The 22,273-nt window shown below is 40.5% G+C and overlaps 1 protein-coding gene across 1 annotated transcript in view; it reads right to left on the bottom strand.

The window, feature by feature from the left end:
- Positions 1 to 22,273, bottom strand: part of DROSHA (drosha ribonuclease III) — a 119,729-nt gene that overhangs the window by 75,340 nt on the left and 22,116 nt on the right. Inside the window, 6 exon segments of the mRNA XM_004738079.3 lie at positions 2,396 to 2,470; positions 3,438 to 3,519; positions 5,281 to 5,352; positions 11,222 to 11,308; positions 14,596 to 14,682; positions 20,698 to 20,778. Of these exon segments, the coding sequence (XP_004738136.2) occupies positions 2,396 to 2,470; positions 3,438 to 3,519; positions 5,281 to 5,352; positions 11,222 to 11,308; positions 14,596 to 14,682; positions 20,698 to 20,778 (484 nt within the window).

Here is a 22,273-nt window from a genome sequence, read left to right on the forward strand (position 1 = left end):
CCAGCAATGTGCCAAGTAGTATGTTAACACTGATACAAGACAGACACTGTTTACTCCTTAGCCTCATGGAGTTAATAGGAAGGAAGGAGGAAAAAGTGAAGAAAGGGAGTCGGAAAGGTCCAAAATGTGAAGACTAAGAATGCATTTTTCATGGCAGCATAAATTGATGCTATTCTTTTGATAAGAAATTTGGCACTAAGTACCATGTTCCTTAAAATTATCCATCTGCTCAATGAATTAGTAAAAACTAGGATTCAAATCATATATTACTAAGATAATAACTAGGTAGCAACAGCCTATGCACAGAAAAAAAATGAAAATGTATATTAAAATGTTTTTCTTTTTAATTCACCATTTTCTAAAAGATTTTAATGAAGTCATACCGTAAAAAACAACTCAATTATAATTTGCCACTCAATACTAAAATACATTTTATACATTAGATCTGTATCTTTCTGTATCTTTTTCTGTATCTTTCAGGGTGTTTTAATATATGTATTTTCAAAGGGAAGTCTAATGAAAAGGTAAGTCCCATTTAAAAATAAATCACTAGGCCTTTTTCTTTAAGACAACCTAAATGTTATCCCTACAATAGTTACAAGAGACATTTTGCAAGAGTTCAAATCCCACAAAGTAAATATCTGACATAAGATTTTTGCTTAAGATGATTTTAAAACCATCTACTTCCTTTTAGAGATTTGCCTGGTCATAAAATGTCTAGAGGCAGACAGAGTAAGAAAGAAAAGGCTTTCAACAAGCTCACTCTAGCACTGTCTTCTAGTAAGTTTGCTGCTAAAGCTCCATTATAAAATCAAAGATGCACCCACATGAATAGACTTCTCAATAAAATAAAACCAGCTGTACAAAGGAGAAAACTTTTGAATGCATTTTCCAAATGAAATAAGCATTAACAATAATACCAAAAATATGAGTAACTCTATCCTAAACTAAAAAGAAGCCATTGTGACTGAGTGTCTGAATTGAGGAAAGGGTATCAAGAACTAATCTTGAGGCAAATCTAAACTAGAATGAGTAGATGAGAAATAAAAGGCCCAAAAGACAAATCAGAGAGCCAGGAGGAAAGCAAGGAGAGCTCAGCACACAGCAGACAGGGTCAAGAGCCCAGGGAAGAGATCGAAACTGCAGCGTGCCCACTGGATGCAGCCTGTGGGAGGCTGGCTTTGGCATCAGCAGCTACAGCAGGGTACAGCAGGGTCGGGACTAGAGGGAGTGGGGCGCCCAAGCAAAGCCAGGCTGTGAATGGACCAAAGGCTGACAGGCTCAAACCAGGGTTCTGAGGCATAGGGGAGGTAAGGTCTCTAGACCCCAGGAGGACAAGAGGCATGAGGAGAGCATGAACATAGGGCTGACTTCCTGAAATTGCTGACATGTCAGCAACACATCACATTTTACATTCTGAAAAGATCCCCAGCTGGAATCGTGGACCACAGATGTATCGCAGCAGCTAATTGTTTTTTCCCCAGTATCAATGAGTGACCCAGAAACAGGACAAGAACAAGCAAACAGCCAAACTGACATTTCAACGGAAGGTGATGGGACTGAGGTTGCTAGAACTGAGAGACAGAAGTCAGAGCACAAGACTTAAGTGAGAAAGCAAAGAAAGGCAGCGATACGCAAGGAGAAAAGGGGATTCAGGAAGAAACAAAGGGACTAGGGCATGGGAGCGTGGATGAATTCAAAGATGTCTCCAGAAAGTGAGATGCCAGAATGAGATTCTAGAGATTAATTCATTTATGTGATGATTTTGCAAACAAAAAGGCATCAAAGATTTCATGAAACCCAGATATTTTTAAAGAACACAAAATACAACGCCATATCTCACAGCTAGACTCTTAAAAAAATTTAAAGCTTAAAATACTGCTTTAAAAAAATAAAAATAATATACTTATATATTTTAATTAGTGAGAAAATAACATTTTTTACTGTAAAGTGAATGTGTCAAAAAAAACAGGAAAAAAACCCAATAATATCACTACATTAATATACCTATTATTGCAGTAATTTTTAGTGTAGTTATAATTATGCTGCATATAAAATTTTATACTAATTATTTTCTAACTATATGCATTTTTTAGAGCAACATTTTTCCATGTTACTTTTACTACTTGCATGATATTTTATCAAACAGATTTTCAAAATTTATAAAATTTGTAAATTTATAAACCTGTCCCATTGCTCATGTAATTTGGGGCTACCATAAATTACACAGGGGTCCAAATCAAAACGTAAAATTTTGCATTTCATCCCTGACCTGAGAGGTAGATAATTACTAGGGTCAGAGGTGGGAAGTTGTCCCTACAGACTAAAAAGAGAACGGCAGGCTTATTTTCAGATGCACTATCTCACCGGGACACTGACAAACCAAAAGATTTACCTGGAAGAAATCTCACAAAACGTGGCATGAAATGAAATCTTGGGCAGCAGGGAGGGCTGTCTTCAAACAAAGGGCCTAAAGCAAACAAGTGAAAAGGAAAGAAGAAATAAATAAAACAGCCTTAGAAAACAAACACTGTGGCTTAATTCCTAAGATTTATGATAACCACAAAGAAACACCACCGGAAAAGTAGGGACATAAAAAAAACACCACCCCTTCTTCTCCCCAACAGTTCAATCAATCATGTGATAACTGCCACAAACAGCCAATGAAGACTGCAGTGAGGGGACTACCCGAAGTCAGAGGAGAATAAAGGCCCCAAGGATATATACCTTGTGTATGACATACGCAGTAAAACTTTTTAAGAAGTCCAAAAATATAAAGATTTTTGTTATAGTTGAACTACTGAATGATATACAATGCTTGTGTTTTAATTCTTTTCTATTTTAATCAATACCACTGGGGGGAAAGAAACAAATACTATTAAAAACTTGGTTTGAAAAGCCATTCATCAACACACTGTTTTAAAAATAAGTCAGTCAATGTCTGCTAGAATACAAACACTTCCAAAGGAATGAACGATTATCTAAGAACCAAGATTTGAATTGATGTAGCTCAAAGTGTATATGTGTGTTTTGAAGGCTAACTGAAGTTCTGTTTTAATATACTGTCATCTTGAAAGAAGCTTATTACAGTAAAGTTCAATAGATTTAAAATATTAACTACTGAGATTTTCTCTAGTGTACATAAATCAAGGTAATTACTCATAGTAACTGATATCATCTTTTTAGGTATCAGTTAAGTAATGGACAATGGTAATCTTAGGTAATGACCACTGTCAAATTTTATTAAAATTTAAAATAAGACCCATAAGAACTTATCACGTCAAATGATAGCAGCTGATTCTAGGAATAACATACTTTTCCCTGAATATTTAAAAAATAAAAGGAATTCCAACTGTCTCCCCACTGTTTCAAGTTTTTACATATACTACAACGTTCTTCTACAAGCATTATACTTTTCTTTAAATCTTGTTATTTACCTTTAAGATTCCAGTCATACAATTCCAAAATATCTCTGAACAGGAATAATGAAAAGAGTTCAAGTCCTTTCACACAAAAATTCTGAAAAATAAATCAAAATCAAATTACTGTATTACTATAAATGTATATTGACTGAGGTTCCACTTGTTCTAGTCAAGCATCTTAAAAGTGTGTATTAAACCCATACTAAAACCATGTAATTTCCCAAGAAGTTTGGCCACTGTCCTACAACAGTTCATTGACTTGAGACATACATGAAGCAGGCAATACTGCCATTAGCACTCCTACAAAAATGTAAACTCAGTCCTTGCAAACATACAAATAAAACATGAAGTTTAAAAACTAAAATCTCATTGTATTTTTCCAGCCAATTAAATTTCAGAATCAGAATTTCCTGGGGATTTTTTGTTAATTTAAACTACACATGCACACGACACTGGTCGGCTCCTCTAGGTTTGACCCCTCATCCCACCCCTGCTTACTCTCACCCTTCGAACACACCCCGAATCACCATTACAATTACCATAAAAAGAGATCTTCTGTGCCAAAAAAAGTTCAAATTTTTTCCTAATTTTTAATTTTTTATGAACATATAATATATTTTTATCCCCAGGGGTACAGGTCTGTGAATCGCCAGGTTTACACACTTCACAGCACTCACGGTAGCACATACCCTCCCCAATGTCCATAACCCCACCCCACTTCTCCCAACCCCCCTCCCCCCAGCAACCCTCAGTCTGTTTTGTGAAAAAGTTCAAATTCTTAATAAAGGCAAATAGAGGGCTAAGAAAAACTACAAGACTTTGTACCAAAATTTCTCCTGCAAACAAGCTTAACAGATGATATATTTACAAGTGAGACTTGTCTCATAATTCTTCCTCCTACTTGTCTTGCTCAGGGTTCATAAATCACCCTGTGTGAGATCACGCCAGAAGTCATCAACTTTTACAATAGCAAATGAAGGCTTATGACCTTAAAAATCAAAAGGAAGCAAAAAAGCCCTTCTAAGCTGGAGAATGAAGGGGCGGCCCTTTCTCTTTAATTCTTTTTGAAAGACAGGTACAATTACCAGCACGTGCTCGGAATGAAACAGGTGCAAACTAGGCCTGTGTGTCACGCTCATCAATCCCCCTCAGTGCTCCACTGCCCACGACAGAGCTTCACTGTTAAACAAGGCTTGCAAGAAGAGCCGGGGGCTCAGGAAATCGACCCCAACTCAACAAATGTTAAGTGCACAAGCTTGTTTGCTGTCTAGTTGTTATTTCTTAGTGTGATTTGTTGACACCACTAAATTCAAGATCAGGCAATGAATCATTCTGAGATTCACATTAATCTTGCTTTGGAATTTTAAACCTCTTGCATATATTTAGATAAATCTGCTGCTGAGCATCTGCAATGAAAAACAATTAGGAAAAATATGTAAATAACATGGGAAGAAAAATGAACCAAGCATTGATCTTGTCATTGGAGATAATGAATAAGATTATTCCAACAGCTATCAGATTTGGTTTCACTGTTCTAATTTCCCCTCTGATAACGACCAGTAGCCAGAATCTGTCCTCTATCCAAAACAAACTGGAAACAGATGTAATGTTAGAATCAGCAGATGCAAGACGAGAATTAAGTTCAAAAATAGGTCAATAGAAGTTGAAAATGATCCAAATTTTAACCTTGCTCCTAGAACCATAGCTCACTGACCCTTTCGACAGTGAACACCATTCTTTGGGGGCATTCTTATGGCAAACAGCCAGAGCTGGCCAAGTTCAATGGTTTAAAGATTTAAGTGTGAAATAAGCAAAAAGAGCAAACTACATCAGGCGGTTAAGTAATCTTTTCTCTTACCTCGGGCATCATCTCCTCAATGAAATGAATTGTGTAGTCTATGTTGAACCTGATTACTTTACACAGTGGAATCTGCAATAAGAATGAGAGGTTCAGTTCTGTAGTTCCCTCCTGCAGGCTCCCAGTGCACATGTATTTGCTCTCTGGCCCACAAGGCCATGAACCAAATGAGAAGGCTTCACCTGAATCCAAGCTGCTAACAGTACTGAACATGAAGCTTTGACCACAACTGCAGGATATGAATGGCAAGAACCCAGCTAGCCCAGCTTCTATAGGAAACCTGCATAATGTTGGTGCTTAACTGTTTTAGCAGCAGCAACACAAAAACATAAGAACCCACCAAAACCAAACATATCACCTCTAAGGTACTGATAAAACCACAGTCAAACATTTCTTTTTCTCAGGTTTTCTTAATCTTTCAGAATCTTTAGCTCTTCAAGTAGATCAGGGATAGCAGGATGACAACCCCTCGGTTATGGATGCATTAGTCACCAAAGCGCACTCAACTCGGGCTGCGCATCCCGCTCTGTAGCAAAAGCAACCCTGGTAATGACGGTGCTAATAGCTAATACCCACTGGGCCAGGCAACGTCGTGCTGCTTCAGAGGGGCGCACATGAAAACACACCCATCAGATAGGCACAGCTACTATCCCCACTGTACAGGGGAGAAAGCTAAGGCAGTGGCATCAGGTACCTTGCCTAAGGTAGCTGGCAATAACATCTTGCTCTAGACCACAGCTCTGATCCACCTCTCATTACGTACGTGGTCTGATACTCAGGGTCTGTGTGAAAATGAAGGCAGGCCCAGAGGAAATAAATCCATATCTATCTTGTTCGGTCATCAGATGCTAGCCCCATGCCTACACATAATGGGTTTCCCATAAGTGTATTTTTCAATGAAGGAAACAATGAGAGAGAACCTGTGAGGTTACTAAAGTGGCTTAGCAGACAAGCTGGCAGAAAGAATAGACTCAGAAGCCTAGAGATGTGTTAAGTAGGTTTTCTGGCCATTCAATCTGTCCATAAGATGATTTTATATAGATGTAATCATTTTTATAAACCACAGCAATCAGAAAGAAACAACTTTAATTCTACCAGCAAAAGGAATGGCAAGAAAAACAAAAATAGTCTTACAATGCCATCTACTGGAAATCTTTTTCTCAGAAATAAAGTTTAGTTCTTTGGTGCTTTTCCCTTTCTCTCTTTTTTTTTTAAGATAGTGGCTAATCTGAATGAAATTTATAATTAACTTTAATAAGAAATCCATTTTCAATATTGCAGTAATGAGTTCTAAATGAACTGAAGTGATATACTAAGGCCATGATTATTTTTAAGTTATTATTATAATTATTTAAAAATATTTGAGAATTCCAAATATGTGTACTATTCATACTGTTAAATACCTATCCTTTGTTAATAACCTGTGTTACGTCCGTAGTTACTCTAAAATAAGGCACAGCCCCTACCTTTTTTAAAAGATAAGGATCTAAAAAGGAAGGCAGGCATGTAAATAATAAATAAAATATAATGTATATAATGTATTAAGTGCAATTAAAAACTCATAAGCAAATAAAATAGTATAAAGTACAAAAGAACCAAAGAGAAGGTAACATTTGAGTTGAGTCTTCAAAGAAGGGGAGAAATTTTCCAGGCCATCCAGAAGAATTAAGTTGGGAAAGAACACGTGTTTAGTTTCTAACAAGACGGAGAACAGGGAGCTGAGGGAAGACAAAATCTCTTAGCTGTTCAGGAGTGAAATACATGGAGAGAGAGAAGCAAGGAGGTTCTAGACAGGAAAAGTATGAACTATGTGATGCAGATCACATAAATTACATTAAGGATTAAGGACTTCTCCTTACAGCAATGTGAAGTCACCCAAGTACTTTAAGTGACAGACTATCATAGTTTACATATTGGATGGGCTCTTATGTCAACAGTGTGGGAATGGTTTATAGTAGAGCAAGGCAAGAGACCAGAAGACCAGACTGGAGTCAGATCAAAAAGCCCAGGAGCCAAATGAATAGAAGACTGGAAGCAAGGGAGCAAATTTTAAACATGGGAGAGGTTACTGAATTATACAATGACCATTCTGATGTGGAAGTGAAAGACAAGAAAGAAGAGAGAAAAATTCAAGATTTCTGGCCTAATGACAAGATAAACCACAATGGCATTAATACAAAGATATTCATAGGGTGTCCTCCAGGTACCTCAAACAATATTCGAGGAAGAGGACAAGTTCAGTTTTGCATAGGTTGAGGGTGAGGTACTTGAGGGGCTATCAAGGTGGTAATGTCCAAAAGGCAATCTGAAATGTGTGTGGAGCACAGAGCCATGTCATAGCTATAAATACCAATTTGGTGGGAATCAGAAGATGTGAAGAAAAACTGTGGGTGAGACTGTATTACTCAGAAGAGAGCACCCAGAAAAGGACAGAGCCCTTGGGAAGTCAAGAGGCGGACGAAGAAAGAGCAAAAGTTATTCCATCCACCATGCACAAAAGGAACTCAGCTAGATGAATTATGTAAGGACAGTCATTTCCCCATATCGTTTCAACTAGATTCCCTTTTTGGGATTCCTTCTTTGAGCTCTTCTCTTGTACATACCTTATTTTCTTTTGGGCTCTCATCCATACCACCAGAACCCTTCTGAGCTACACAAATCTGGAAAAGCCAAGATCTTCTTTTCTATTCACTTTTATCTCTCTAAGACTCAAAGAGAACTTGTCATTTTTCTACATATGGCAAGCTCAATTTTTGAAAGATCAATGGTCACTCAAAAAATATAAATGCCTAGCATTTCCTAAAACTTGTTTGAATACAACTGACTGACATTAACTCTTAGCTCATCCTCCCATAAGGAAACAAAGAACCCTCCAGAAACTTCTATATCGAACTCTACTACTTGCAGGTGCTGAAAGGCTAAATCCAGGGCAGTGAGGCCACTGGAAATGGAAAGCCATCTAAAAGCAGGGTTTTTTTTTTTTTTTTTTACGCTTTTGAGGATGGGATAAGATATTATGCATCTAATACATGTATCTTTATAACTTTATAGTTATGTTGTCAAAGTCCTTAATAACATCAGGTATTCTAAGTAATAGTAATTGTGCTATGTAAAAGGATAAAATGCTCCCAGATGCTCTATACCTAGCCAACAAGGCTTTCAATCCACTTCAATTCAAGATGATCTTAAGAAAACTTGTCAGAAGTAGATTGGTTGAGATTCTAACATTACCATCATTTGCATGCCCTTCTTGCTGATACGCTCTCTCTAGCAAGAAAATGAATCAGATCAGTAAAGCGATTTAATAATTCTTTTTCTGGGAGACTACTTCAAATTCAAGAGGCCTTTGATGGATCTGATCCCTATGAACTGTACAACATTGAGCTTAAAACTCGATTTATTTTATCAACACCTCTAACATAAATGATGAGGCTTATCTTCCCATTACAGAGTGAAGTTCTCAAATTTAGAGAACTTGAGTATTTATATAAAATATATGCCGAAGCCAGGAATTTTCAGTCCTATCTTTCATTTTGTAACAGTAACAATTGCAATTAACTGAGCATTAGCAGTCTCTTAGTGCCAAGCCTTGTGCTGACAGGCTTTAAATAACGCTCAAAGAATCACCTCTCTAAGGTCACATAAATATTAAGAACCGGTTTAAAAAAAAAAAAAAAGAAGTCTGTCTGACATCTTATCCAAAATAAGAAGTGACAACATGGAGGCACCTGGGTGGCTCAGTGGGTTAAGCCTCTGCCTTCAGCTCAGGTCATGGTCTCAGGGTCCTGGGATTGAGCCCTGCATCAGGCTCTCTGCTCAGCAGGAAGCCTGCTTCCCCCTCTCTCTAGGCCTGCCTCTCTGCCTACTTATGATCTCTCTCTCTCTCTCTCTTTCTCTCTGTCAAATAAATTAATATATAATCTTTAAAAAAAAAAGTGCCAACATGTATGCCAAAAACGATGACAAACACTTTTCATGTGTCATTTATTTTTTGCAGAAACCGGTAAGATTGCTACAATACCTCTATCTTACAGATGAGAAAATCAAGGATTATAAAGATTAAAATGTCAAGTCATACAGCTAGTAAGTGAAATTCACTAATGTTTAAACCCTGGTCTCTCTGAAGCCACATTGCTTTCCTCCTTTGATTAAGGTGATCCTAAAAATTAAATGAGATCTATTATTACTTCTAAGGAAATTAGAGATAATTTTAAATATTTTCATGGTAACTAAATTATTTATATTTGCAAGCCCACTGAGGGAAAAAAGAGAAAAATGCATTATGTGGGAGGAGCTAGACTAGAGGACCTTCAATGATCTTTCCCACTCTGAGATTATGAGCTCTGGTGTAACAAAGGTTTTGAGTGCCTAAGACATTTAAAAAAAAAAAAAAGGCCAAAAAACCATCAAACTTCAAAAATTCTTAGTGCCTTTTCATAAAGACTGTTAAAGAATTGTCCAATACAAAACTCTATAGCTATGTGTGGTATGGGATGTTACTAGACTTAACTGTGATCATTTTCCACTATGTACAAATGTTGAATCATTATTACATAGTATACCTGGAATTAATATGATGGTATGTCAATTATATCTCAAAAAACATGGTCCAGGGGCACCTGGGTGGCTCAGTGGGTTAAAGCCTCTGCCTTCAGCTTGGGTCGTGATCCCAGGGTCCTGGGATCGAGCCCCGCATCAGGCTGTCTGCTCCACGGAGAGCCTGCTTCCTCCTCTCTCTCTCTCTGCCTGCCTCTCTGCCTACTTGTGATCTCTGTCTGTCAAATAAATAAATAAAATCTTTAAAAAAAAAAAAAGGTCCAATGTGAAGCACTTTTCTATATTAGAGTCTACACTGGAGGTAGAGGTAAAATGTATTATCAAACAATTTTATGTTTTTATTTAGAATGTCATCACCTTCCACAGAAAATTCTCTAGGATGAAATATATTGTGGAATAAGGAAAATTCCACTAAGAAAACAATTTGTTTTAAATTACTACCACTACTATAGAATCATGTCTATTACAAAGAAAAAAAGAAGGACAGAAAGGAATGAAGTCAGGCAAAAATTTTGTTCCTTACTCTCCAGTGGAACAGAACTTCACGTTTTGAGTAAACAACACCTAAATAACTTTTTAAACTGTGGATGTAATTTCCTATAACCAATTCAGAAAGGATTAAAGAACACTGTTACTTTGATGCAGATGCACCAAAGCTATCATTTCTTAAGTTCTCTAACAGCATCTGGACTGGGTAAAGTATACTGCTATAGTCTGAGCTGCCAGCAAATTCTACTCTATGTCCAACTAGAAATATAGAATAAGACAATTCCCAAGACCGTTAGCTTTGAGACAGCAAGATTTTGACTCACAGATACAGAACTTCCATTTGAACCAATTACCAATAAAGCAACTTTAATACTGGTATAAAAATATCACAGATCTGTATGTCAGACAAAAATCTCTTAAAGAAGATATAGTCCTGGGATTCGAAAACAGAAGAATGTAGGAAATTAATGCAGGTTCCAGATGACCCGAGCATAACTCTCTTTCTTTTCCTATTGCTCAAACACTAGATGATAGCTGCTCCTTAAAACTTTCCAACCTCCTTTTGAAGGACACCCAACCCAAAATAGCTTTGACACATTACTCCACAGTTTATCCTTCTTTTTCAATCTTTCACACTCTCAAAATGTTATTCTAACACATGTTTACTTACACCATTTAATGTGGACCAAACCTGTGACTCATTAGCACAGATGTCACATCCCCACCCCCGACACACACTGCCGCAGACTTCCTGCAGCTCACGCAGAGGGACGCAAAGTAAATGTTACTTAAAAGTCAGAAGAAAAGAAATTTATTTTTGACTTTCAGAAACAAGAATTAAGGGAAGGAAGAGAATACAGGAAAGGAGAAAGCCAGCCAATTAGTACATACTTACATTGGTCAGGGGGGCATGTGCAAACATAGAAAATCCTTCAAAGATATACTCATGATCATCATATTCTATAACAGTTGGCCTGTCAGTCTAAAAGCAAACAGAAACACAAAGTGTGAGCTTAAGAACACGATTTGCATGTACAGAAATCCATCAGAACACAAAGGTACCAACAGGAGAAATGTATGGACTCCACAAGCAACGTGAACATTTTTCTAAACCACCAGGGAGAACTTTATACAAAAGTTTAATTTTAGGCGGAATTCTCTGGCTTCAGTAATATTTACATATTGAGACCATCAGGAAGGTTTATTATGGGTATCATAAAGGGGAAAAAAGGCTATATGGCTTTATTTTCTATGAACCTGTTTTATTTAATCCTACAATACTATTACATCTATTCTTACTGACTGTATTCCCGAACTAAGGAAAGTTCCAATAAGAACAAGACAATAGCACAGTCAATTCAAAGCTCAAAGTGGAAGAAGACTCAGCATCATGATAGTCAAGACTAGTAATAGCCTAGAAGGCCTCTGGAACCAGAGGCTCAACCCCTCACAGCTCCATTCCCAGGACCTCCAAGGAGAAGCCATCCCACCACATAACAGCAACAAATCAATTCCCACATGATGTGAAAAATTTTAATTATCTGAAAATTGAATCTGTAGTTAAAACATACAAATGTTAATTCAAGCATACGAGATTCTCTTCCTTATGCTATTCTTACAGACTACCATTTTTAATCCTAGATGTTAAATATGGAACTAATTATCAAGACTAGTAACCTAAAAGACACTTTTTTAAAAGGATTTTATTTATTTATTTGTTTCAGAGAGTGAGCAAGAGAGAGCGCTAGAGAGAGAACATGAGAAGGGGGAGGGGCAGAGGGAGAAGCAGACTCCCCGCCAAGCAGGGAGCCTGAGGTGGGGCTCAATGCTGGGACTCTGGGATCATGACCTGAGCCGAAGGCAGATGCTTAAATGATTGAGCCACCCAGGGGCCCTAAAAAACAGTTTTTTAACACAGGTACTGAACATTATTCTTTTAAACCTTATATATATACAGGGGTGCCTGGGTGGCTCAGTGGGTTAAGCGTCTGCCTTCAGTTGAGGTCACGATCCCAGGGTCCTGGGATTGAGTCCTGCATCGGGCTCTCTGCTCAGCAAGGAACCTGCTTCCCCCCTCTCTCTCTGCCTTCCTCTCTGCCTCCTTGTGATCTGTCAAATAAATAAATAAAATCTTTAAGCCCTATATATATATATACAAAGAACTGGAGGAAGGTGCTAAAGAATACGCTCATGTACATTAGTTGTTTTGTCAATATTACCATTACTTTCTATTTCAGTAATTCTAAATAAAGCTAGTGTAAATTAAATACAATGAAAAGAACTTCTGACAAAAGAAGGTATAGCCACTTTGGAAAACAGTTCAGTAGTTCCTCAAAACATTAAACACAGAGTTACCACATGATCCAGAACTCCAGGCCTAGGTTTGTACCCGAGAGACATCCACATAGAAACTTCTACACAAGGGTGCCTGGGTGGCTCAGTTGGTTAAAGCCTCTGCCTTTGGCTCAGGTCATGATCGCAGGGTCCTGGGATCGAGCCCCACATTGGGCTCTCTCTGCTCAGCGGGGAGCCTGCTTCCCCCTCTCTCTCTGCCTGCCTCTCTGCCTACTTGTGATCTCTCTCTGTCAAATAAATAAATAAAATCTTTCTAAAAAAAAAAAAAAGAAAGAAAGAAAGAAAGAAACTTCTACACAAACATTCATAGCAGCATTATTCATGACAGTCTAAAAGTGGAGACTACCTAAATGTTCATCAGCTCAATTAATGAACAAATAGAGTATATCCACACAAGGGAATATTATTGGTCCATTAAAAAGGAATAAAGTTGGGGCGCCTGGGTGGCTCAGTGGGTTAAGCCGCTGCCTTCAGCTCAGTTCATGATCTCAGAGTCCTGGAATAGAGTCCCGCATCGGGCTCTCTGCGCAGAGAGCCTGCTTCCCTCTCTCTCTCTCTGCCTGCCTCTCCATCTACTTGTGATTTCTCTCTGTCAAATAAATAAATAAAAATCTTAAAAAAATAAAAATAAAAATAAAAGGAATAAAGTTTGGGGCGCCTCGGTGGCTCAGCTGGTTAAATGTCTGCCTTTGGCTCAGGTCATGATCCCAGAGTCCTGGGATCAAATCTTGTTTGGGCTCCCTGCTTAGTGGGAAAGGCTGCCTCTCCCTCTGCCTGCTGCTCCCCCTGCTTTGTGCTCTCTCTCTCTCTGACAGAGAAATAAAAATCTCAAAAAAGAAAAGAAGGAATAAAGTTATATGTTACAACATAGATGATCTTAATAACATTATGCTGAGTGAAACAAGGTAAAAAGACCACATTTTCTAGGATCCCATTCATATGAAATATCTAGGACAGGCTAATGATAGAGACAGAAAGTATCTTAGCTATTGAAGGCTGAGGGATATGATAGAACTGACTGCTAATGAGTACAGGGTTTCTTCTGAGGATGGATGATGAGAGCATTCTAAAATTAGATTGTGGTGATGGTTTCACAATTCTGTGAAAAGAATTCTATCAGGAAATAAATACATTTTAAATGGGTGAATTTTACAATATATGAATTATAACTTGATTAAGTTTTTAAAATATGTAATTATTAATCGTCTAATTTTGAAATTGAAATCTCTCAATGATAGAAGTAATAGAATTAATAACTTTCCACTGTGAAAAACAATAAAGAACAGGAGGCCAGCAGACAGTCATGCACACTGTCTAGGTGTAAATCCCCACTCGGCCACTTACTACCTGAATAATCTTCAGTACGTGACTGAACCTCATCTATAAAACATAGATTACTGCCCCACCTGTATAGTGGGGATAATAATTCTCCTTCACCAGTTTATTGTGAGAAATAAGTTAACACATGTTAAACATTCAGAGCAATGGCTGATACCATAGTCAATAAATAATTAGGTATTATTATTACTGTCATAAATACAACAGACTTTCTTGATTGGGTCACTAGATAATATATTAGTTATTCCCTGATTTTTAAGAGACAAGAAAGGTTCTCCACATTCTTCCACCTCCACAGTTCCAATGAAGAGCTCCAAAAGTCACAGCTATTATGAATATGGCTATTGTGAGGTACTGAAAACATAACTGATAAAAGGTATAGAAAGTAGTATAGTGAGAGGAAGCAAAATAAGAGTGATTATGAGAATGGCCAATTTTATCAACATAAAAATAACATTTTTTAAAGAAAATTTAAGAACTGAATTTGTACTGAGCCTATTCACATTTTAACCTATCTGAACACATCAAACCTATTTACATTTTAAAATAAGTGAAATGATTTTGTTAGGAACTTACCAAAAAGTTTGTAGGAGGGGAGACTGTAATTCGATAGTGGAAAAGTCTGCCAGCATTGTTGGTCATGGGACGACAGGGCTTGATGGCCTGAGGGGGGAAAACAAAAGTGAGTTTAAAAGTAAAGTAGCAAAATATTTTTATTTAAAAACAGACTACATTTCTAGATTTGCATCTGACAAAAGAGGTTTTATGTGTGTTCCTTCGCAGGTTGGTAGGAAGAACAGCACCATTAACTAGAAGAATAAAAAAGGACCAGCTGATCACCAGGACTCAACATATTTCCTCACATGCATGCAATACAAGGGGTTCAGGTAACATGAAGATCTTTCTAGATCTCAATTTCTAAGACTATCTTCCTTTTATTTGTAACATAACACAATACTTGACCTTCGGCTAAACTCCCAATGTGCTTAAAAAAGGGGTGGGGGAATCTTAAAAGTAATAGGTTTTGATGGGGGGGGTGAAAGGACCATTAAATATGCTCAGTAAAAACAGAAGGGACCAAAAATGAAGGACACATAAGAGGCGGCAGAATAGAACAAGCATGGAATTCAAGATGGGAAAAAGAAAACAGAAACTGATGCTTTTTTTGCTCTCCTTTCTTGGATCACCACCAGGTTGACAGGGGCTTTGTTGAGGCGGCCTCATAGTTCAACTGATCCTCTGTCCAGTCCTGCTTACACATTCCTTCTCTCACAGGTAAAGTTCTCTAAGAAACATCAAGCACCCAAACTTCATCTTAGCAACTATTTCTGGAGAATCCAGGGTGTAGCTCCAGGAATGATCCAAGAAAGCAGGAGATAAGATAGGACTTTGGAGCTGAAATTACTTACCATCCACTGGCAATGAGGACCCCATCATGGTGGGAGGTGAAGTCCCCAGCATCAGATGGCAGACCAACAGAAAACTCCCAAAGATGATGACTGGGGAGGGTGTACCAGTGGAAGTAGGTGCGGTGAACCAGGGATGTAAGATTATGAGAGAACGTGTGCTGCCAGGATAACAGGATAGGTGGCTATTGCTAAGCACCCCTAATGCCCTACCATGTCCCTCAAACTTTAGTGTGCCTTGAAATCACTGGAGGGCTTGCTCTACCTCAGACTGCTTGCTTCCCACCCTTAAGATTTCTGATTCAGCAGATGAGGCTGGCTGAGAACCCGGTTTCTAAGGAGTTCCTAGGTGAAGCTGTAACTGGAAAACCACTGCTCCACAGAAATGTAACAGGAGAGGGGGAGGAAAGGCAACTGGAAGCCAGACGGACTGCTGGAGGCACACAGAGAAGCTGTCCCCTGCACTGCCAAGACCAAACCCAGGGACAGAGATGGTTGGACTTCAGAGACAATTAACAGCCGACAGGGTAGATCTGTTATGCCAAGGGACAAGACCTGGAAACCTGAAATGAAGACATACAGGTTGTAACTCCCCAGACCCTTCTAAATCATCCATCCCCTCAGAGGTGGTCCAACCCTGTCTATTAAGAGCAATGACTCAACTGTATCTAAAGGCAATGGAAGACCCTGCAAGGCAACACTGCCTCCCCTCAAATAGTCTCCCCTCCTGGCCAACAGGCCTACAGTTAGGGTCACTTCACAGCATAACCCAGCTGGGGGGGGGCGGTGCTCCGAGGAGAGATTATATCTCAAAGGAACTGCAAGAACTAGCCCGCATGAGCCAGCAGCAGGAGGCTGCACAAGACCGGACGCTGAGAGTGCTTGACCAAAAGCACCAGAACATAAAAGTGGTTAGGGAAGAGTTCACTGACTTGTGAGCATTCAGGATTCGGGACACCAGATGCCAGGACCCCCTACTAGGATGTCTCCTAAAAGCATGAAAAAGCAATGGTCCACAATAAGTGTAGTTAAAATACCAAAACTGCCATGACAGAAAAGGAAGTAATTCAAAGAGTCAGGAAGTGGGCGCATTAGAATGGATATACTATCTGTGACTAAAAAATATACCAGATTATCATATTCCATGGGAAGGCCCTGAGGACTTGTCAAGGCCATCTACTAGGGGCCAAAAGGAATGTGCTGGGGAAGGGACACCAGCCTCACTAGGAAGATCAGTGGTGGCCTCCTCCGCAGGCCAGGGCTGACTGTAAGAGAGGCTGTCACAGAGCAGAGCTTGCTGACAGCAGTGGGGATGAAAGGACTCTGAAACAGGGGAGTCAGGATGATGGGACTTAATTGTGAGAAGCCGGGTCTCATAGTAGCATCATAACCAGCAAGATCCAAGTGGCAACTAAAGGGGTCTGGCCCACAAAAAGTCATGGAAGCAGTTCATAGAATACAGCTGAAAAGAGTAATACTTAGTTTGTACCAACAGACGAAATCAAGAATGGTTAACCAAGGGCTGGAGATAGGTTGCTCCAATAAAGTCATGACCCCTTTCCCAGTTCTAGATCTATAATAGGAAGGGCCCTACAACACCATTGCAAGCAAAAATGGTCATGACAACCCTGTCCTCCCCCAAAAGGGCCTATGGCCATGTACCCAAAACACTGTACACGGGGGAAAGGGGAACCGAGATTGTTCAAGGAATATTGGACAGAGCATCTGAATCAACACTGTTACTCAGAAGAGGCTGAGTACATCACTTCAGTACACATTATAGAGTTGGTGATATGAAGCCAAGGTACAAAAAAAAAAAAAAGGAATCTCAGTCAAGGTCTTGTTTCCAGTAGGTCCCCTGCATCCACAGATCTGCCCAGGAGGCGTTTCCCCTGGCCCCTGAAACATTTCATTGGAACTGACAAAATTGGTAGAGGCACCACCCCACACAGTCCTTATTCTGTGGAGTAAGAGCCATCATAATGGAAAAGGTCAAGCAGAAGCCATCGAAATTCTACCATCGCTGACACAGGCACCAAAACCAAGATCACTCTTAGGGGATGGTATAGGATCCAAAAGACACAGGGGTGACAGTGTTATCATATCTTTAATTCATCAATCTGGCTTCCGGGGGCGGGAGGGGGGGGGAGGATCCTGCAGGATAATTAGAGACTACCACAAGCTCAGCTGTGCCATACACTACAGTTCAGAGCAGACTCGTAGGACCTCACGTGCAAAGTGATTTGCTGAATATATTCTTTTCCATCCCAATAGAATGAGATAAGACACAGTTCACATTCTATTCTCATTCACAGAGAAAGGACATTTACAGCTTTGCTGCCAGGCTGTCCTACTTCTCCCACTCACTGCCCCAACAGTCCAGGGCGCTCTCGACCTTCTGGACGTGCTGTGGAACATGAACCTTCACTGCATCTGTGACTCGATGTTTATCAAACTAAAAGCCTCGGCAAAGCACGCATGCTCCAGAGGGTATGGGAGACCCCCTACAACGATTCAGGGGCCTACCACAGCCACAAACATTTTTAAGAACCAGGGATCTGAGTGCCAAGACATCAGTCCACAGTAACAGACAAATCACTGCATCTTCCACCTCCTACAGTGAAGAAAGCACAGCACCAGGCAGGCCTCTCTGGGAGGCAGGCTAACCCCCACCTTGGAACACTGTGCCCACCCAGTCCTGGAGCGGCACAGAAGGCTACCAGCTGGGAGTGAGGTTCCCGTGGAAGGCTCTAGCAGTTCCAAGCTATAGCGCGAGTAGCCCTGCTGCGGGGGGCCATGTAATTCAGCAAATCCTACATTGCTGGTGGGAAAAGATGCTGAGGGGAGTCTGGCCACACAGGGAGAATCACAACGCTGGTATCTGGTGTTCTGGAGCAAAGCCATGCTGTCTACCATGAAGAACAACAATATGCCTCTGAGAAACCACCAGTGTGCTACCGGCCAGGGAAGACACGGAAGGCATGTGGCTGAACAGCCCAGCACGAGCTGGGTTCTGTCAGTCTGACCCGGGCAGAAGTCTGGAAGGGACCGGCAACCATCCGTCCTAAGATGGGAGCCTGCACATCCAGAACCAGGCACACGCAGCAGCAGCAGGCACAAACAGGCCGCGGGAGCAGGTGTCCCTGTCCCACCAGCACCCTCACTCAGCGGCTGACCGAGGACTGAAGGATGAAGGCAGAGGGAAAAGCCCAAGCTGGGTTTGCAAATAAGTCAGTCAGGGGTCAGGGAGCAAGCCGAAGACGGACTGTGATGCAGCCTCATTCAGGGAGGAATCTGAAAGACAGTAATGAGGGAAAGTCTTTCTAGTGAGCAGAGTTTCAGGCAATGTACCTGGTCATCCACTTTGTGTGGAAAGAGAAGTAGACTGAGGTTAGAATATAGATGGACTCATGGCAGAAGCAAGTGGCCATGCCAGCTGGTCAGAGGCCTAGAAGGAAAAAGATTGGAAGATCAGGGATAAGAATGTCTTGGGGCAGGGGCACCTGGCTGGCTCAGTCGGTGGAGCATGTGCCTCTTGATCTTGGGGTTGTGAGTTCGAGCCCCACAGTGGATGTAGAGATTACTTAAAAAAATTTTTTTAATTAAAACCAAAAAAGGTCTTGGGGTAGACGTGTGGGTACGTAAGTGGGAGCGAATGCGACAATCTCTGTATCACGTGTGGGTGTACACTGAAGAGCACAGACCATGGAAGAGGTACTAAACCACCTCACTGACAAATGACTCGGCCAGATGGGGCCAGCCAGCCTCAGTCGTCGGCACCCAGAGCTGACAGTCTGGGCACATGAATGAAGGGGCCACAGCAGCACAGGCAGAGGATTCTCATGAGCCCAACATCAGGGACCTGACTTACCTTGGCTAAACTAACAGCCAATACTGAACATCCAACAGGCCATCTACAATGACCAATGATGAACCCCCAAAATGCTCCTCAGTCCTTGAGAAGACCAACCTGCCACTTAGTAGGTAGTTGGCTACGTAGGCCCCATTCACCTTGAAGTTTGTCTCACAGGAACAAACATGTACTCTGAGTATGGGCTTGCCTCCCACCAGTTCTCAGCCAGCACAGCCATCCACCCAGATCCTCCTTCAAAGGGCCTGCTGCCCAGCTGTCGAGAGAGCAGACAGCCTACAGCCACCGGCTCCTTCAGAGTCAGCTTCTGCTATAGAGCCCCCCACCCCAAAATCATGCCCTTCCCAGGGCAGCCACTCTGAGGACAGCGGGCAAAGAAGGTGTGAAGGCTAGGCCAGCCTGATGCAAGACAATTCCAGTAATTGTGGCTTTATGAGACCCGTCACAGGGGGACTTCTCCTGCCTCCACTCTCTTCTTGCCTGATCCCTACGAAACATCTCATACTGCAAACTCTACTGCAGCACCTGCTTCCAGAGAGCCCCACCTGAGGCACAGGCGTGGACACCCACGAAGTGCAGATCCTGTCGCAGTCCCTTGCTACACTTGCGGACACCCAAAGACAAACGAGGTAAAAGCAAAGAAGCAGTTAAAAGAATCCATCACTGCCTCATAGTCTTTATTTTCTTTACTATTATGGTCTCAAACCAGTCTTCCAGAGAAATTAAGGATTTACACGTACTATGATTACACATAGTATGATGGATCATTAAGTGATAATCTGCCATTAATAACATAAAAATAAAAGATGGCGGGGGGAAAATAATTGAAAGGGAGCAGTTACATGAATCTCTATGATATGAAGAATTCAACTCATTCACTCAAACATATTTGGAGTGTCCTTGATGAACCAGGGGATGGGGTCAAACAGTCCGTGTGCCACTCACAGTTTAGTGGGGACCCCAGACTATCGAGGATAACAGCACACCCTTATAGACCTATATATCCCTAAGGGAAGAGAAAATGTGCCTTACCACAGCTTACTTAGTAAGATCATTTTTCCAAGGCCATTCATAACCATTTATAATAAAATCATGAAAAAATTACCAGGCGTACAGTCTTAAGATATTTAAAATAACAACAAAACCCCCTCAAATATACCCTGCCTGTTTTAAAGAATGAATCTTCCAAAACTTTTTAAAGTTCCTTGATAGCATTCCCCACTCTACCCCTCAAAACCCAAGTACTTTTCTTCTCCAATTATCAGTAACGGAGACTATTAGGGAAGATAAAAAAAAGACTATTTCGATGGTATTATTTCATTTGTGGGAAAAGAACAGCAACAGCATCTGTCTACTTCTGGCTTCTCAGCACTTACAAATATAATAAGCCAAATGAGTTACCTCTTCTCCGGGATAAATGCTGTGCCTGATTCCTGTGCGTCTGGCTTTGGCACTGCATTTGCAGAGTGGCCCATCATTCATCTGTCAGAAACAGAATGTAATTCTTTTTTATTGGGGGGGAAATCCACACCATGCACAATGAGGCCTCCGAAACTGTGTGGGTTTTAATGTCACAAGTATAGGAGCTCTGAAGAGGCTGTCACGGCTAGAAGATTAAACGGATGTTCCAAAACCAATAATGCTGCAGACTGTCTATATTGTCTGATACAGAGAAACCATATGACGATGCTGGATTCCCGAGTTATTTGTGCAGCCAAGCAGAAAATATCAATGTCAGTGCACTGTTTACCCCCATCTTCTCCTACGACTTTCCAGTGTGTTTCTCCTGCTTCTTATTCCAGAAAAATGACTCTTTCACAAAAGAAAAGCATATTTTATATCCTGAAGGAACACACAATGCTCTGAAGGTGACCTGCCAATTAAATGTTTCCAAAAGGGAAACCTAAAGGTATCTAAAGCAGAGGGGGGGAAAAAATCCTACCAGAAGCAGAGAAACTCAATGCTAATCAGGTGAGCCAATGTCTGCTTTTTCACCTGAATTCCTTTTACTGCCATAAACTACACTCACATGATAGAATGAGTGAGTAATTGCTGAATGCCTCTTGGATAGAAAGATGACTGCTAAGCATTAGGGGGGAAGGAGGGTGACAAATAACTCAGGGTCTATGTATTCAAGGAATAGTTACTTTAGACAGGAGAAATAACATACATAGGATATACTTAGTAATTTAAAGAAAAAGGGAAAGAGTCCATGTGAACTATACCATACCACTGTTTTTTTGTTTTTTTAATTTATTTATTTGACAGAGAGAGATCACAAGTAGGCAGAGAGGCAGGCAGAGAGAAAGGGGGAAGCAGACTCCCTGCTGAGCAGAGAGCCCAATTTGGGCCTCTCTCCCAGGACCCTGGGATCATGACCTGTGCCGAAGGCAGAGAGGCTTAACCCACGGAGCCACCCAGGCGCCCCCCCACTGGTTTTAAAGGAACAAAATGTGAAGGGCGAACAAGACAGAAAAAGAAGATGGCTATTCTACATGAGGCAACACAGGAGGAAAGAAAGGGAGGGAAGAAAGCCTACGTTATGCTCCAGGGACATGAGACCCATCTAAACAGAATTTATACAAGCAAGAAGACAAAAGATGCTGAACTGCGGTCCAAATCATAAAGGGCCTTAAAAGCCAGTTTCATGAGTTTACTCAATACAAATGGTAATACTCAATCAAAACAGAGACCAGAGCATCAGCTGGAAGAATGGAGACACGGAGTTCCATTTCTCACTTTCTTTGTATTTATTAAAAATATATAGATGTAGGTATATGGAACTAACAAGTAACACACCAATTTCCTTAAAGTTCTAGGGCTAAATGTCTCAATAAAACTTCAAACACAAATATTAAACTGAAAAATGCTTTCTTTATCCTTTTGGGAAACCTAAAGCTTCAGGCGGCACTGCAGAGGGATAACACTGCTACCTAAAAAAATCACATTAAGATATTATCCAAAGTAACATTTGGCA

The sequence above is a fragment of the Mustela putorius genome, unplaced genomic scaffold, assembly GCF_011764305.1.
Source record: "Mustela putorius furo isolate JIRA1106 unplaced genomic scaffold, ASM1176430v1.1 tig00000407_pilon_pilon_pilon, whole genome shotgun sequence".
Taxonomy (NCBI): domain Eukaryota; kingdom Metazoa; phylum Chordata; class Mammalia; order Carnivora; family Mustelidae; genus Mustela; species Mustela putorius.